Source organism: Corylus avellana, chromosome 2 (genome assembly GCF_965113065.1).
Source record: "Corylus avellana chromosome 2, dhCorAvel1.hap1.2, whole genome shotgun sequence".
Lineage (NCBI taxonomy): Eukaryota > Viridiplantae > Streptophyta > Magnoliopsida > Fagales > Betulaceae > Corylus > Corylus avellana.
The window spans coordinates 42,942,415-42,957,135 of NC_142491.1; the positions used below are offsets into that span (position 1 = coordinate 42,942,415).

Consider the following 14,721-nt stretch of genomic DNA (forward strand, 5'->3'; position numbering starts at 1 on the left):
ATATATAAGGCGAGACTACATGCTTTCTCATGTGTCTGCAAAAATTGACACATCCTATTATATATGGGCCTAAAACAAAACTAAATAACTATGCTAGTTCACCCAAAAGAAATAAATACAACATTAACTCCATGACATGTCCAATAAAGCTAACTGATATGAGCATACAAATAATATTTAATGGAGGTCTCGATTTACAAAAAACCGAAACTTGTCTAAATTGATTAAATTGAAAAATGAAGTCTCACATCATTGCACCTAGTATAGTAGAAACTATGGCAGCACTTTGAGCTGTAAATTTTGGTCAAGAGCTGGGATTTACTAGGGTGGTCATTGAAGGTGGTGTTCTCAAAGTGGTGCAAGCATTAAACAAAGAGGAAAGAAATTGGAGCCGGCATAGACATCTAATTGATGAATCTAGATGGGTATTTAACTCCTTACACTAATGGAAAGTCAAGCATGTAAAGCACGCTATAAATGGCGCAACCCATCGACTTGCAAATGAAGAGTTGACTATAAGGGAGAAATATGTTATTCTAGAGGAATTTTCCCAATGTATTTATAATATTATCTTAGTTAAGCATTGTATTTGATTTATTTTCATATATATAAATTTGCTCAACTTCTCTCTAAAAAAAGAAAAAGAAAAATGAAGTTCAAGGTAAAAAAGCTTGAATACACAACAAGAGGATCATGTCATATTTTCCCTGTGTTTTATTATTATTTTTTATTTTTTTATTTTTTTATTTTTTATTTTTATTTTTTAAAAAAACTATAGAGTAGAGGAAATCACATAGAAATATCCCAACAATAACCTAATTAACTACACATTACGTACCTACAAATGCTAACCATTTGTGAGTATAAAACGAGCAATGCTGAAAATGTTCCACACAATCGTGTAGCTTATAGCATGATTCGAGGCTTTTAGATTTCTACATGAAAAATAATTTTGACAATAAATCCTTGCATCTTCAACTATCTGACTATTTCTACTCCAATTACTTCCTTCGTTATTATCTAAAGCATCTCCTTCAAGAATGAGTTTCTGCAACCCTAAATCTCTACAAAAGTAGCTGCGTACAAAACTGCTAGAGCTAGCCTCAGCTATAACATGGTCAGTGTGATTTGAAAGTACCCATAGCCGCCAAATGCATGAGTGTTTGCTTCTGTATTTTGCATTCAAAATGGAATCCTACGGATAGATTTTTTTTTTTTACTGAGGCTAGCACTAGCAGTTTTGTAAGCAGTTACTTTTGTAGAGATTTACCTCAATAAGGCCTCGTTAAAACGAGAAGTGCTAGGAAGCTAAACAAATAATCTCAGAAAACATTTCAAACTGACGTGATAAGGGTTTTTAAATTTTTTTAAAAAAAATGAAATTCTCTCTCCCTTATCTGCTACTTACAATTTGAAAATTTGTTTGGGTTGATTTGTTTGGCTCCCTAACACTTCTCCATTAAAACATTATGGCTCTATTTGCCAATTGACTCAAAAAAGCTCCATACTATTCATCTCAAATTCAACTCTCAACATTTTTACTTTTTATATCACATCAATTACATTTTACTATTATTCAAATAAAAAAGTCACTACAAAACAAATTTTTTTTACATTTTCATCTCAAACATTCTTATTTTTTTCACACATCAACCAAATTTTACTACAGTTTGGGACCACTTTCTTTTTCCAAGCCATTGGCAAACAGAGCCTTTATATCTCTAATCCTATATATCTCTAATGCCCAATCCACCTTGGTCATTTGAGAAACCAAATTTTGCCCAACTTATCTACTGAATTTTGGACTCATTTTTCGATATTTCGGACTTAAATCCAGCCCAGGCCCAAGGTGCTCATTTAACAAACAGAATGCATAGCAAAGGAAGGGGTTTGTTGATTGAGTCCCTGTGCTGCTGAGTAAAGGATCATGCTTGGTTTACGTGGATCAGTAGGAACCGTTTCCGAGATTGGTCTTCGACTCCTCCAAAATTTATCGGTAAGTTTCCATAATCCGCCTTAAATTTGCCCCATTTGTCAAATGATTTTGTCTTGTTATTGTCTGCATCGCATTTGTGGTTGAAAAAGAATTAGGGTTTTGGGTTTATGCATTTTTGTATTATGTTCTCTCTTCTCTTATGTCTTTTTAATCTGAAATGCTTGCAAACAGAAATGGGCTAGGATTATGTTCGCTTCGTTTTTTTTATATTCAATTTCTTATTCTCTTTGTTTGCTTTCCGAGGAAATTCACCATGAGAAATAAGTGTCTAACAATTGGCTATCTCCACCTGACACAGTCATTTCTTTCTCCGACATGTTCTCGGCTACCCAACAGGGTTTAAGGGTCTTTTTTTTTTTTTTTCTGTTATTGATTCCGGAGTAATCTCATTCTTCGTTTGCCCCCCAGCCCCCCACCCCACCGTGGGTGGGGTAGCTATCTTTCAAGCCTTAGCAAAAAAGACCACCGATTGGTGTCCCACTGATCAATTGATACCCATCCCAGCGTGCTGCCTGGGTTCCCCCGGTACTAACAACCACTTTTTGGAATCGGAAGAATTAGTTAAGAGAGAGTTATATGTTAATGCAAAAATTGGGAATTGGATAAACCATAGATGTATCTCCGCAAACTATGAGAGGAAACCTATCAAATGTTGTCTGCAATCTTTTAATATACACGAATCAAAACAAAGGGTAAAACTCGAGGATCTAACAAAATGTTCCCTACTCCGCATATTCTCGGCAACCAAACAGATACGTACTTGCCTTCTTTTTATTTGTTTTTTGCTTTCTTCAACTTTCTTCCCTATGTTACTGAGACAACACCACTCAGGCGGTATTACCGTTGCAATGGATAAAAAAAACACGAGATAAATGCATTTTTTGTCCATGTAATTTGGATTTTTGACAAATATATTCATGAGTTTTAAAAAATTATTAACACTCTTTGGGATAAGAAAAAAAAGAACAAATTAGTCTAGGCTGTTAAAAAAGTTGACGGAATCCATCACATACTTTGATGTCCCTCCTCTCCTCTCGTAGATGGGTCTGCCAAGTCCATTGAAGTTTGGGGACAGTTAGGTTTGAGAGAAGGGCTTCTAATTGGAGGCCGTAGGAGTGGTCAATTTGGAAAAGAAAGCCATGAGGTTGAACGAGAGGAAAGTGGTGGAGGCACCGTTTCGGGGTATTGGAGATGCTAGAAGCTTACGCACTCCCTTTATGCATCTGGGATGGAAATCTTGAGGTGGGTGGCGAAATGGTTGATGAGAAGTGAGAAGATAAAGTCGAAATGGGTGGGGTTAGTAGGGGTGACAATTATTTCGGAGTTCTTTTTCCTTTTCTCTCTGTGTTTAAGTACTTTAACCACAAGCACAATTGATTTTCTTAAGGTAAACGATGTATGTATTCTTTTGTTAGAATGAAACATGTGGAGGACAAAAAATCAGCTGCACCACACGAATTTTATTTTGTTTTTAGAGGCAGCAATTTGCTAGTGAATTCATTCCATATTAAAATAGAAGATTGTGGTCAATAGAGTGGAAGAATTGTTCAAGTTGGATGGAAGTTGTCTCAACAAGTTGTAATTATCATATCATTGTATAAATCTTTAAACAATTAGCTAAGGATGGTTTCGGAAAATAAGTAAATTGAATTCATTTCTTTCATATTCCAAACAATAAGATAGGATCCTATCACTTCTTTGCTAATTTTATTATAAACAATAGAGTTCAATCTGTCATCTAACAGACTAATAGATTCACCATGATAAGATTTGGTTTTCATGTTATTGCCATATGGTTTGTGTCTATTTCATGGTCTATGTAGTTCAAGCTTAGGCAGGTTAAGGTTTAGATTTCCAGGGTTCCAAGTAACTTAAAATTTTAAGGTTCAGAAATTGGAAAGGTTTTCTTTTCGTACATTTACTTCGCATTCAAGTTGAAGAATAGTGTTTTGAGTGTTGTGTTGGCGTCTTCTGTTTTATGTAGCTTCGTGGTGTACGCGTCCAATGCATTAATATTGGAGGAGGAGTTGGGGAGATTCCAGACAGCAAGCGCCTGAGGATTGCTCTACAGCACATTCATGGAATTGGGCGCTCTAGAGCGCGCCAAATTCTCGCCGAGCTTAGCATTGAGAACAAACTCGCCAGGGAATTAACAGGAAGAGAGGCCTATTCTCTCCGAGAGGAGCTCTCTAGGTACATGACTGGGCATGACTTGGTAAATCTCTCTCTCTCTCTCTATGACAAACCAAGGATTTGGTTTAGTATTGCTGTAGTTTTGAATGCAATGATGTCAAACAATAAACGTTAAAATTATTACGTTATTCACAAAATTTGAACTTGGATTTTCAGCACAATCAAGTGACAAAGGACATAGCAAGATTGATGGAGATTCAGAGCTATAGAGGGATAAGGCATAGTCAGGGGTTACCATGCAGAGGACAGCGCACTCACACCAATGCCCGGACCTGGAAGGGTAAGGCAGTTGCAATTCCAGGAAAGAAGAAAGCTTAACTATTGGGATGCTTCTCTTCTCCATTTCTTCGGTTTTGACATGTAACTCAGTTTGAAGGGTGTTTTATTTGTAGCTATTTCGAAACTTTAGTTCTTTAAGTTTTATGCCATATGACTTTTCATGTCCTTGATTTTCTCAAGGAATAAGCTTTCGGTTTTTCCAGAATGGGCAGGCATTCGATTTTTTGTATTTTCACATAAGCTTTAATAGCTGTGGCCTTGAAATCGGTAGGGCAACTCAATTGGATGGGTGCAGCTTTATTGTGGTGGTTTGGATTTTCATAGTTGTAGAACTCCAAGTATAACCAATACCTCAAAATAAGTAGTCATCTTCACGATCTTTAAAAACCCAGGAAGGTGACTGATTTCACTTTTCTTTCTGGACAATTCTACTTCTTAGATGAGGCTGCACATTGGGGAGAGGCTAGTCTGCCCAGCCAGTGATTTAAGTGGCTGCAATGAGGTCCAAGAAATGATCGACTAACACATCCCCCCCTCCCCCCCCAAAAAAAAAAAAGAAATAAAATTCCTTTTTTGTTCCATCTTTTATCTATCTCCATGCATATAGTAGATGAATAAATTCACTATTGAATATTTTTGAATCTACATGTGGGTCTTACAAATTTAATGGTAATTTTGCAAAAAAAAATGGTTGAGAAATAATTAGGAGAATGATGTGTAATATAGCTCCATTAATAATGACTTTGATGGTGAATTGTGAATCAACCTATTTGAGCATTAGCATCTCATTCTTTAAGCTGTTGTTTTCTTCAAATTATAGCTAACCACGCCCTATAATGCCTCTACATGTATTTATTTACCAATTTTGTTAGCAGTTCTTTATCTTTCTTCATTTTGCATAAAAATTTCATAGTACTTATTGTAACAATTTGGGCGAGTATTGTGAGTAACATCATATGGAACTCACTTGTACTAGTAGGTGATTGGACAACCGAAAATCTATATGAAATCTCTTACATTATCTGTCAAAATTGTTAGGTAATGCTATGGAATTTAATTGATATTTTAATGATAATGACTATTTTAATGAATGAGAAAAAGTTTAAAGAGTGAGAATAAATATTTTAATGGAGTAGAGAATGGGTTCTTTAAAATTTAATTATAAGAATTTATTACAAAATCATCTAAAAATAATAATTAAGGAGGATTAAGAATTCTATTAAAATCTAGAAGATCTAGATTGATTCAGAGGTAGGCCTAGCCCATAAAAGTTTCTAACTTTAGTTTGGGCTGGGCTGTGCAAACCTTGGGCCCTTGACCTAATTCAGTTCTGGTAATCCACTATTGCAGAAAGGATAAGCCATAACCACCCACCTGTCTTCTGCTTCTTCTTCATCCACTCTCGCACTGACGCAGTGACGTGTAGTCTGGTCGTAGAGAGTCGAAGAAAATGGCACAAACGCTGGCAATGCCTCTGGCGCCCTCGCTCTCCCTAATCTGCAACGGAAGAAACCCAAATGCTCTCTCTAACAGCCTCTCCTTCCCAATTGCAAGTCCTCCTAAGGTGCGTAGAGCTCACCTTTGCTACTGTATTCTGTTCTTTGGGGGTTTGGGTTTAAATTTGGCTCTTCTTGGGAATAATTCGTTGGTAGTGAAATGAAAATCTCGAAATTTGAATATGACGCTGCTACTGTGAATATGAACCTCATTTTCCTTTTAGATTTTCATTTTTTTTTTCCTTTCTTTGGGGGTTTGGGTTTAAATTTGGCTTTCCTTGGGAATAATTCGTTGGGAGTGAAATGAAAAACTCGAAATTTGAATATTACACTGCTACTGTGAATATGAACCTCATTTTCCGTTTAGATTTTCATTTTTTTTCCTCTAAAATTTTCAATTTATCACGTTTTCCGTACTATATGGAGCATTTAGGGTATGTCATGTTGCTTTTTTTTATTCTTTTTGGTTTCTCTGTGAAGAAAATTTTGAGGAACAAGAAGAAAATGCGGCATTGAATTCCTTGTTTTCTATTGTTTTCAGTTCAAGGTTATGAATATGCAATTTTAGATTAGGCTTACCTACTGGTGGTTTTTGTTTGCTTAGGCCCCAAAATAATCGAATTTCTAAAAAACCGCAGGTTTGAATTTTTTTTTTTTTAGGGGGGGAGGGGAGGGGGAAGAGGATTGGAGTTGATGTTTTGGTTTTGTATACCTCTCTTCTGTCTAAGCAATTTTTGGATTTCAAAGGTGAAAAATATATCATTCAAATTTGTTAAATTTTTGTATCGGTTTCCAATTATAGTTTGAGTGGTTAAGATTGGAGTTATGGTTTTGCGTGTTGGTGTGTGAATTTAGTCTCATCTATTCTCTGTAGGTTCGTGGTCTAAGCATCAAATCTGTTCGTGTTGGAGGAGTGGAGGTCCCAAACAACAAGAGGGTTGAGTACTCTCTCCAGTACATTCATGGGATTGGCCGTACCAGAGCCCGAAAAATCCTTTGTGACCTCAACTTGGAGAACAAAATTACCAAGGACTTATCTGAGGAAGAGCTCATCACACTCCGTGACGAAGTCACCAAATACATGATTGAAGGCGACCTGGTAACTTCCCCTTGTTCTCCCTATATATAGACAAGTGATTGGATTTCCCTTTAACAGATATGATTGCGGATGTTTCAGAGGCGGTTCAATGCGCTGGCTATAAGGAGATTGAAAGAGATTCAGTGCTATAGAGGGATGCGGCACATTCAAGGATTGCCTTGTAGAGGACAGCGAACGAAGAACAATTGCAGGACCTTGAAGGGTAAGAGGGTTGCCATTGCTGGAAAGAAGAAAGCCCCCCGTTAAGTAAATAAGTTTTGCTTCTCCGTTTTGTTATCGATGAAATGTTGTCTGGGTTTTGTATATGAATCAACTTGCGATACAAACTTAATTGCTTCAAGTTGATCCGATTCAGTTTCTGTACTTAATGAACTGTTCTTTCGATGTGCATTTTCTGCCCCCGCCCACCACCTGGGTCCCCTAGTATCATCTTGTTTCTTTCTAGAATTGAAATTATTGGCAGTACATACCATGCATTATTTTCATGTCTTGTAGACAAGTAATTTAGTTTTTGCTCATCAATTTTGGCTGCTTAATGTTAGTTCACCATTAAAAGTTAAAGTTGTCTTAGTGACAGTCGAACTATAAAATCCAGACATTTGTAAGATTCTGGTCAAAATATTGGGCAAAGTTGTATGAATCCTGGTCAGGCTTGATGTTTTGAACTATTTGGAATGCTATGAATTTGAAATGCAGATGCTTGCTTTTTGAATGTGTCAAATTCTAGAAATATTTTTTACATATAGACTAATGGTATTAGTGCTCTACTTTATCACTAAGGGACTATGTTAGTTCCGGCAAGTGCAGTCGATTATAGTTCCACCCTTTTGATGTTGTTTTTGTTTTTTTTTTTTTTTTGGGTCCAACACAGGGTTTTGACTTCAATCATGCTTATTCTGTATGTATGTTCTTTAAGTGCTAATGTTTAATGCATGACTAGGATTGATGCAATTGTTTGTTTGAAATGCATATGTCAATCGCAATACCCTTAAGGAAGCCTTTTTAATCTATTTGGTTTCATTTAGTTTGTCTCACTCTTCAACATCTCCATTCTTGTCACACCTACACAAGAGAAATATATGGCTCTTTGGATACTTTTCCTTTCTGAATTTTAATGAAAAAGCTTACTGGTCGATATGAAGTCTTAACTTGTTGCTAAGATATACTCATCAAAAAACTTGTTGTGAATGTATGGGAAGTGTATTACCTGCTGGTGCTCATCCTCATTTTACAAGCAATTGATGAGTGTCTTTGCTCGTTGGCCTTCTGCTTATTGAGGATTTCCTACCTGTGAACCCCCTTATTCCTTCAATGAAATAGATCAGTCTTCTGCTTGATCAGTAGATTTCTAGCCTTGCTTCTTCCGTGGGTGGGTATAGTGCTTTCCTTTCACACAAACCTTTCAATGACTTATGCTGCCTTGCTTGAGGAATAGTTTCACAAAAATGGAGACGAACCGTAAAGTTTTGTTTGTGTTGCAACTTTTTCGATCCTATGTTGTTTTACCATAGTCGTAATTCATTGCTTTGAGAAGTGCATTTTCGCATACAATAGGCTAATTTTGTTACCGAGTGAAACATTTTTTTTCTGCGCAATGTTTGCTCAGTCAAGTTGTATGTGACTAATGTATAAGAGAGATACTGTGGTTTGTCTTTTGACTGGGAATTTGCCTTTCTGTGCAACTGTTTTTTTGCCGGTTATGAATATATCTCTTCCTTTCTGTCTTCCCTGAATGTCACCAACGTTATGCTTGAGCTGGTTGTTGTCCAGTGTAAACCTTTTTTCAGTTGACTTAAAGTACAAGACTTGTGCTGCTGGTTTGCTTGGAATGACTAGGTAGTAGATACTAGGGAGTTTATAGGGTTAATTGTTATGGATTAGGGAAGTTTTGTGCCAACTTTTAACATTTGTTTTTTGTCAGAGCCTCACATTTACTCCGGAGTTTGACTAGTACTGCCCTCAATGATGTGCAGTTTAGTCCCATCTCGGCATCTCCTTCACTTCCTTTAATTTGAACCACCTAATTCTGCACCGGAGTTGCTACAAAGTTGCTCTTTGTATTAATACACTCCAACTCAAATTTTCCTCCGTCGCTGTCAATTCATTCCCCGGCCTGGAATCATATTTTTTTGCCACATATGTGCAATTTAAGTAGTTGCCATTGTTTCCCATTCATCATTCATTTCACTTCTGTTCTTTGGTGGTTGAAAGCATCCACCATATTAAATGAGTTTCTAACGGTTTATTGCTTACAATTTAAGGTCACAGTTTCTACTTATCAAAAAACAAATTTAAAGTGTCAGTTTCCACCATATAGGATTTTTTTTTTTTTTTTTTTGGAGGGGGTTGTGTGCCGGAAATAAGTGGAGATGAATGCGAGAATTGCATGTTCTGCATTAGGTCTAATTTGAGTCATTCATTTCAAATGAACAACTCAAATGCACGTCATTGAAAAGTCAAAATTATTTCTTTCCAAGAGTCGCCGCCATCATCACTAGCAATACTACCACCCCACCGCTATGCCACCACTATCAATGCTCCACCACTAGGTGTGGGTGGTAGTTATTGCATGAAAGAGAGGTCTAATTCATTCATTTAAAAAGAACAACCTAAATTAAAGCTATTTTACTGCAATCTCACTTCATTTAAATTTATTCTTGTGATGCCGCCTTCCACCAATATGTTGCAGGCTGAGTCAGTTGTATTTTAAGTTACAATGAACTTCAAAATGGTTATATCGTCATATCCTCGTACCAAAACAATTGTTGACTGAATTTCAACATTTTTTTTTTCCAGGGTGATTAGCGTACGTACTTACAACGCATGAAATATCTACTTTTTTGACTAAGTTACATAATCCTAGAAGCAAAATAGAGTCTTTTAGGATGCGCCACTTTGGAATGGTTCAATAGAAGCATAGAGCTAACCATGTCAAGTAACCCAACAGCTGGTGCGAACCAAATGGGCCATGCAAAGATAGAGACCAATTAAAGTGCCCAGCATACACAAAGCTCCTCACAAAAGAGTTAGTTGCTCTTTTATAGAGGAATGGAAGATATAGACAAATAAAAAGAAATCTCCGATTTTTTTTATTTGACATTCGAGGAGAACAAACAAAGAACATAGCAGACCGAGTACGTATATTCTTTCAGCAATCTTGCTACAAACTAAACTAATAGCTTTGCATAAATCTTTTCTTTGTGGCTTTTCATTAGAAACATTGCTCAAGAAACCATCCAATTTCTCTTTCAAAACCGCGCTTCCATCTTACCATTTTAACATCGACTAGCCAAAATGATGAAAATGCCCCTCAAACAAACATATATAAACAATTAATTAACAGGTTCACTCAATAATCAAAACAAAGAAAAACCCATGTTTTCAATTCAACCCAGATTGTGGCATTAAGCCAGCCCTACTTACTCCTCTCTAGGGAGAGAATGAAAACAGAGGAAGCTGAAGCTATTTCAATATCTCCGATATAGAAAAATAACAAGAAAAGTTAATATATAATCCTAACACTACAGGAATAATAATTAAAAAAAAAAAAAAATCCAAATAAACCAATGTTTTCAATTCACCCCAGATTGTGCCACGAACCACCCAAAAAAGCCACCGGGGAGAGAATGAAAACAGAGGCCACAGACTTCACCTCCTTAGCTGTAGTTCCTAAGCTAACATTAGCTGTCACGTGAACCAACACAATCCCCTAACTAACCATGGGTTAACGAACACCGGTTCCTAGAAAAACCAAAACCTAATCATTATCTACAACTTCCCAGATACAACTTCAATGAAAAGCGAGGCCAGTGAGAGAGAGAGCAATGCTTCTAGGTTTTAGGGAAACGAAACGCCCGAGTAAGTTGCCGTTTGGGAGGTGAGCGAGGTACACGTATGCCAACCGTCGTGAACGTGGATAAGTTCGAGCCGTCCCTTGGAGTTTCAAAAACAGCAGGGAGGAAGGAAGATGTTTGACACCAGAAGAGCCTGTTTTTGAAGCTGTCAATCAACGGCTCTTTTCCCTGCATACCTCAAAACCCAACAAAGAGAAAGGAAAAAAAAATGTCAATGTAAGAAGCAAAACGAACTACCCATTGAGTCATGGAAAATGAACGATTTTGAAAAGGGTTTTATGGGAAATCAACCTGAAGCTCAGCAAGAGTGACTTCACATATTTTCTTGTTCTCAGTAACGGCCCAAACGTGTTTGTGAAATGACAAGAAGAACCTGAATGCAGCCCTACAACTTGTAAAATTCACGAATGCGTACCCCAGATTTGTCATCTTCCCCTGATACCAAAATTTCCTACAAAAAGTAACCCAAAAATAAAGTTTATACCAAAACGCCGATGGTGTGACGAGTATATATATAGGAAATTTGGAAAGCAAATGAACCTGAAATCCATGGGCAAATAGACAAGGTCGTAGGCAGACTTGCACGATTGTGACTCTGGCTTCATGTTCTCTTCCCGACAATGTTTGTCAAGTATAGCGAGCAGATCATCCCTTCTGAAAAATGTTAGACGACAAAACATTAATCAAGCCATAAAAGAATTGCACGAAATATATCCATGTACACAAGCAACTACACCATGCACGTGCACAAACACGAGTGCAAAAGGTAACCCATTGTTGATGCCCTCTCTAAAGTGAGGCTACATCAATAATTTTCTGAGACAGAAATCTCCAACGGATATTATTTGTTACAAAATGGGATGAAGGACAGAAAAACCAGACAAAGTAAGACCAAACAATGACTTCCCTCTTTCATGCTTTTTCAGTCGCTTGAGATAAAAAGTTGCAGGAAGACTGGTTATACACAAGCAACTACACCATGCACGTGCACATACACAAACACGAGTGCAAAAGGAAACCCATTGTTGATGCCCTCTCTAAGTGAGGCTACATCAATAATGTATTATTTGTTACAAAATGGGATGAAGGACAAAAAAAACCAGACAAAGGACGACAAAAACAATGACTTCCCTCTTTCATGCTTTTTTTCAGTCGCTTGAGACAAAAAGTTGCAGAGTACTCGGGCAGAAATGCCTCCACAACTTTCTCTTGGGGAAGACTGGTTATACACAACACAATCATGGAGACACAAGTGGTGGTGTGTGAGCCGCCGAGAGGACATAAAAATGTTACATGACAAACAACAAATGTACCCTATATATATATATAGAGAGAGAGAGAGAGAGAGAGCCCACATGAACTGGTTGGGGATGTTCTTGATCATGACAGTGGTTTTGTCAGAACTTATAACTTCATCAAGAGTGGAAGGGAAATGAATAATACGAGCAGGAGCAGCATTCATCGTCTTCGACGAGTTTCCCCTGTGAAAGTTGTTGTTCATGACTTCAAGAACCGGAGGAAAAGGAAGTACGCCATTACTTACACAACTCTTCCCTTCTTTCTTTGGGATCCAAACTTTCCCTCTGCAGTTCACACTACTAGCCTTTCGATTCGAAAGCCTCGGTCTCTGCACCTGGCACCTCGGTCCCCTATCCACCCTTTCAAACACCTCGGGACCCTTCAACTTCTGAATCGGCTCAGGCTGTGCGCCAGCATCATAGATGACTTGCCCGTACGGACCACAAGGCCCGTCCGGGAGGAAGGCCGGAACCGGCGGCCACGCCTGCGACAGAGGAAGCAAAGGCAGAAGAAGCTGTTGCGGCTGCCGGCGAGAGAAGGCGAAGGTGATGGCGAGAACCTCCTTTTCAGGGTGGAAGGACTGGGCGTTCGGGTTCAAAGGCTTTGACATGTTTGGTTGGAGAGAAAAAGTGGGAGGAGGGAAAACCGGACAAACAGCTTGGAACGACTGGAAAATGTGTGTCGTCTGCTACTTGTATCAGGTAGACACACCGAGGGAAAGCGATGGATGAAAAGGACACGAGGGCAAGGGGTGTGAGTGTTATACAATTTTGTAGATGGATCGGACGGTGGGGATTGAGGGGGAGGGGCGTGGCTGGCATGTGAAATGGGGAAGCTTTGCAGAATTGTTATACATTTTTCTGGGAAAAAAATCTCTGCAGTAGAAAAAGTAGAACAAGAGATACTCATTATAGCTATCCATTTAATGCCTGTCCTCGTTACCAGACATACGGGTCGCTTTGGCGGCGTAGCATTTTCGTTGCTTCATGCATAGAAGGTGGGACTGATCTTTATCTGCAACACTTGTCCAGAACTGTCCAAATTAAAACGAAAAATAAAAATAAAAAATCTAATACTATTTATTTTATTTATTTATTTATGATTGTGACTCTTTGATAATCTCATCTTTATAGCATGTAGGGTTCGGATAATCGTGCTTTTTAAGGTTAAAATTATTGCTTTGTTTTCCAGTGCAATCATTATAATATCTGAAGGGTGATACAGAAGGAATCGAATATCTGATATTGCAATTTGCACACATTAAGAGTAGAATTTATTTTATTTTATTTGGGAGATGGCAAAAGCTGAGGGCTAGGGCAATTCCTCCATTGTTTTGCCTATATTCTAGCCAGGCTATGTCTCATGCATGTGATTAACATGGAAAACAAACGGATAGAATGGTGATACAATTTTTGTCTCTCTGATATTTTTAAAAGGGAAATTGTCCTAAAAGTCTCTGACATTTTAGATATCAATAAAAACTAAAAAGGACATGAGTTTGTAATTTTGGTTGACATTGACAAATATGTCATTTCATTATATTTTTCATTTAGTCCTCAACAAATAAATATTTGTTTAAATAGTACTGTCCATTTGTGGAAGGAAAGCCACCCTCTACTGCCTGCCATCCTCTGTGGCGTGTGAATTATAATGAGATGGATCTTTACCTTCTTTCATTAAAGACGAAAAATTTCACAAAATGTGCTATATGTCACTGGAGCAAAGAACTCTAAACTTTAATTGTCAAAATAAGAATATAAGGTTCTTAAAAATCACATAAGTACAACTTAAAACACTTTTGATTTGAAAACAACTTAAAATACAAAACATTCTTTAAATAAAATTTAAAATATTTTTTTTATAAGTTTGTATTATTCCACTGTTATGGGAATATTTTGACAAAACACGTGCTTCAAGCAAAGGTAAAAACTAACTTATTATTTAAAAAATAAACAAGAATGTTAGGGTAGTAGTGTTCCTGCCTAACCTCTTTTTTTTTTTTTTTTTTTTAGTTTCTTTAATTTTTTTTACAAGTAAAGCTCTAGATTTGTTTAGATTTTCAAAATAAGCAAGTGTATTATATAAAAATATATTTCCTCAAATATGAACTCACCAAAACACTTCTCATAGAATTTTCATTTTTATGTTACATTACATCACTTTAAAAACAAAAACAAAAAAACCCATAATAGGTTAACAAAGTTCCCATGTGATAAAAACTATAATAAAAGCTATGTTTAGATGGTCAAATTAATTTGCTTGTTTGGAAGATTGGAGAGATGAATTTTCTAAGCACATTCAAAACTCCACTTATGACACATCCATACAAACAGCTTGGACTGATTTTTTTTTTTTTTTGTTTTTTTTTTTTTCTCATTTACCATTAGTTTTTGTGAAACATATTGGAGGTCCCCCAAAGAATTTACCTATTTCTTATGTGGCCTGTAAATCTCAAATATCATACAATCCAACATTCTGCCCCAATTAACAAATGAAAAAGAAGTC

At 37.0% G+C, this 14,721-nt stretch overlaps 3 protein-coding genes across 3 annotated transcripts; 2 read left to right on the top strand and 1 right to left on the bottom strand.

Annotated features, from left to right (window-relative positions):
* Positions 1 to 1,783: 1,783 nt before the first annotated feature.
* Positions 1,784 to 4,787, top strand: LOC132164005 (small ribosomal subunit protein uS13m). The gene is made up of 3 exons (XM_059574415.2): positions 1,784 to 1,996; positions 3,981 to 4,211; positions 4,346 to 4,787. Exons 1-3 carry the CDS (start codon positions 1,928 to 1,930, stop codon positions 4,505 to 4,507), a joined length of 462 nt encoding a protein of 153 aa, XP_059430398.1. The 5' UTR covers positions 1,784 to 1,927; the 3' UTR covers positions 4,508 to 4,787.
* Positions 4,788 to 5,833: 1,046 nt separating this feature from the next.
* LOC132163798 (small ribosomal subunit protein uS13c) lies at positions 5,834 to 7,453 on the top strand. The gene is made up of 3 exons (XM_059574173.2): positions 5,834 to 6,032; positions 6,839 to 7,063; positions 7,142 to 7,453. Exons 1-3 carry the CDS (start codon positions 5,919 to 5,921, stop codon positions 7,307 to 7,309), a joined length of 507 nt encoding a protein of 168 aa, XP_059430156.2. The 5' UTR covers positions 5,834 to 5,918; the 3' UTR covers positions 7,310 to 7,453.
* A 3,440-nt stretch (positions 7,454 to 10,893) lies between these two features.
* MCT1 (MEI2 C-terminal RRM only like 1) lies at positions 10,894 to 12,826 on the bottom strand. The gene is made up of 4 exons (XM_059581066.2): positions 12,273 to 12,826; positions 11,458 to 11,571; positions 11,209 to 11,368; positions 10,894 to 11,085 (listed from the first exon to the last, which is right to left on the bottom strand). The coding sequence occupies exons 1-4, from the start codon at positions 12,824 to 12,826 to the stop codon at positions 10,894 to 10,896; spliced, it is 1,020 nt and encodes a 339-aa protein (XP_059437049.2).
* Positions 12,827 to 14,721: the final 1,895 nt, after the last annotated feature.

What these genes read in the sequence shown, in the direction of transcription:
- LOC132164005 (XM_059574415.2), top strand. Translation starts at nt 1,928, where the DNA reads ATGCTTGGTTTACGTGGATCAGTAGGAACCGTTTCCGAGATTGGTCTT. An exon ending in GACTCCTCCAAAATTTATCG is followed by an intron (nt 1,997 to 3,980) that starts GTAAGTTTCCAT and finishes TGTTTTATGTAG; the next exon opens with CTTCGTGGTGTACGCGTCCA. An exon ending in ACATGACTGGGCATGACTTG is followed by an intron (nt 4,212 to 4,345) that starts GTAAATCTCTCT and finishes TTGGATTTTCAG; the next exon opens with CACAATCAAGTGACAAAGGA.
- LOC132163798 (XM_059574173.2), top strand. Translation starts at nt 5,919, where the DNA reads ATGGCACAAACGCTGGCAATGCCTCTGGCGCCCTCGCTCTCCCTAATC. An exon ending in CAATTGCAAGTCCTCCTAAG is followed by an intron (nt 6,033 to 6,838) that starts GTGCGTAGAGCT and finishes TATTCTCTGTAG; the next exon opens with GTTCGTGGTCTAAGCATCAA. An exon ending in ACATGATTGAAGGCGACCTG is followed by an intron (nt 7,064 to 7,141) that starts GTAACTTCCCCT and finishes CGGATGTTTCAG; the next exon opens with AGGCGGTTCAATGCGCTGGC.
- MCT1 (XM_059581066.2), bottom strand. Translation starts at nt 12,826, where the DNA reads ATGTCAAAGCCTTTGAACCCGAACGCCCAGTCCTTCCACCCTGAAAAG. An exon ending in AACATCCCCAACCAGTTCAT is followed by an intron (nt 11,572 to 12,272) that starts GTGGGCTCTCTC and finishes AACATTTTTCAG; the next exon opens with AAGGGATGATCTGCTCGCTA. An exon ending in TCACTCTTGCTGAGCTTCAG is followed by an intron (nt 11,086 to 11,208) that starts GTTGATTTCCCA and finishes TGAGGTATGCAG; the next exon opens with GGAAAAGAGCCGTTGATTGA.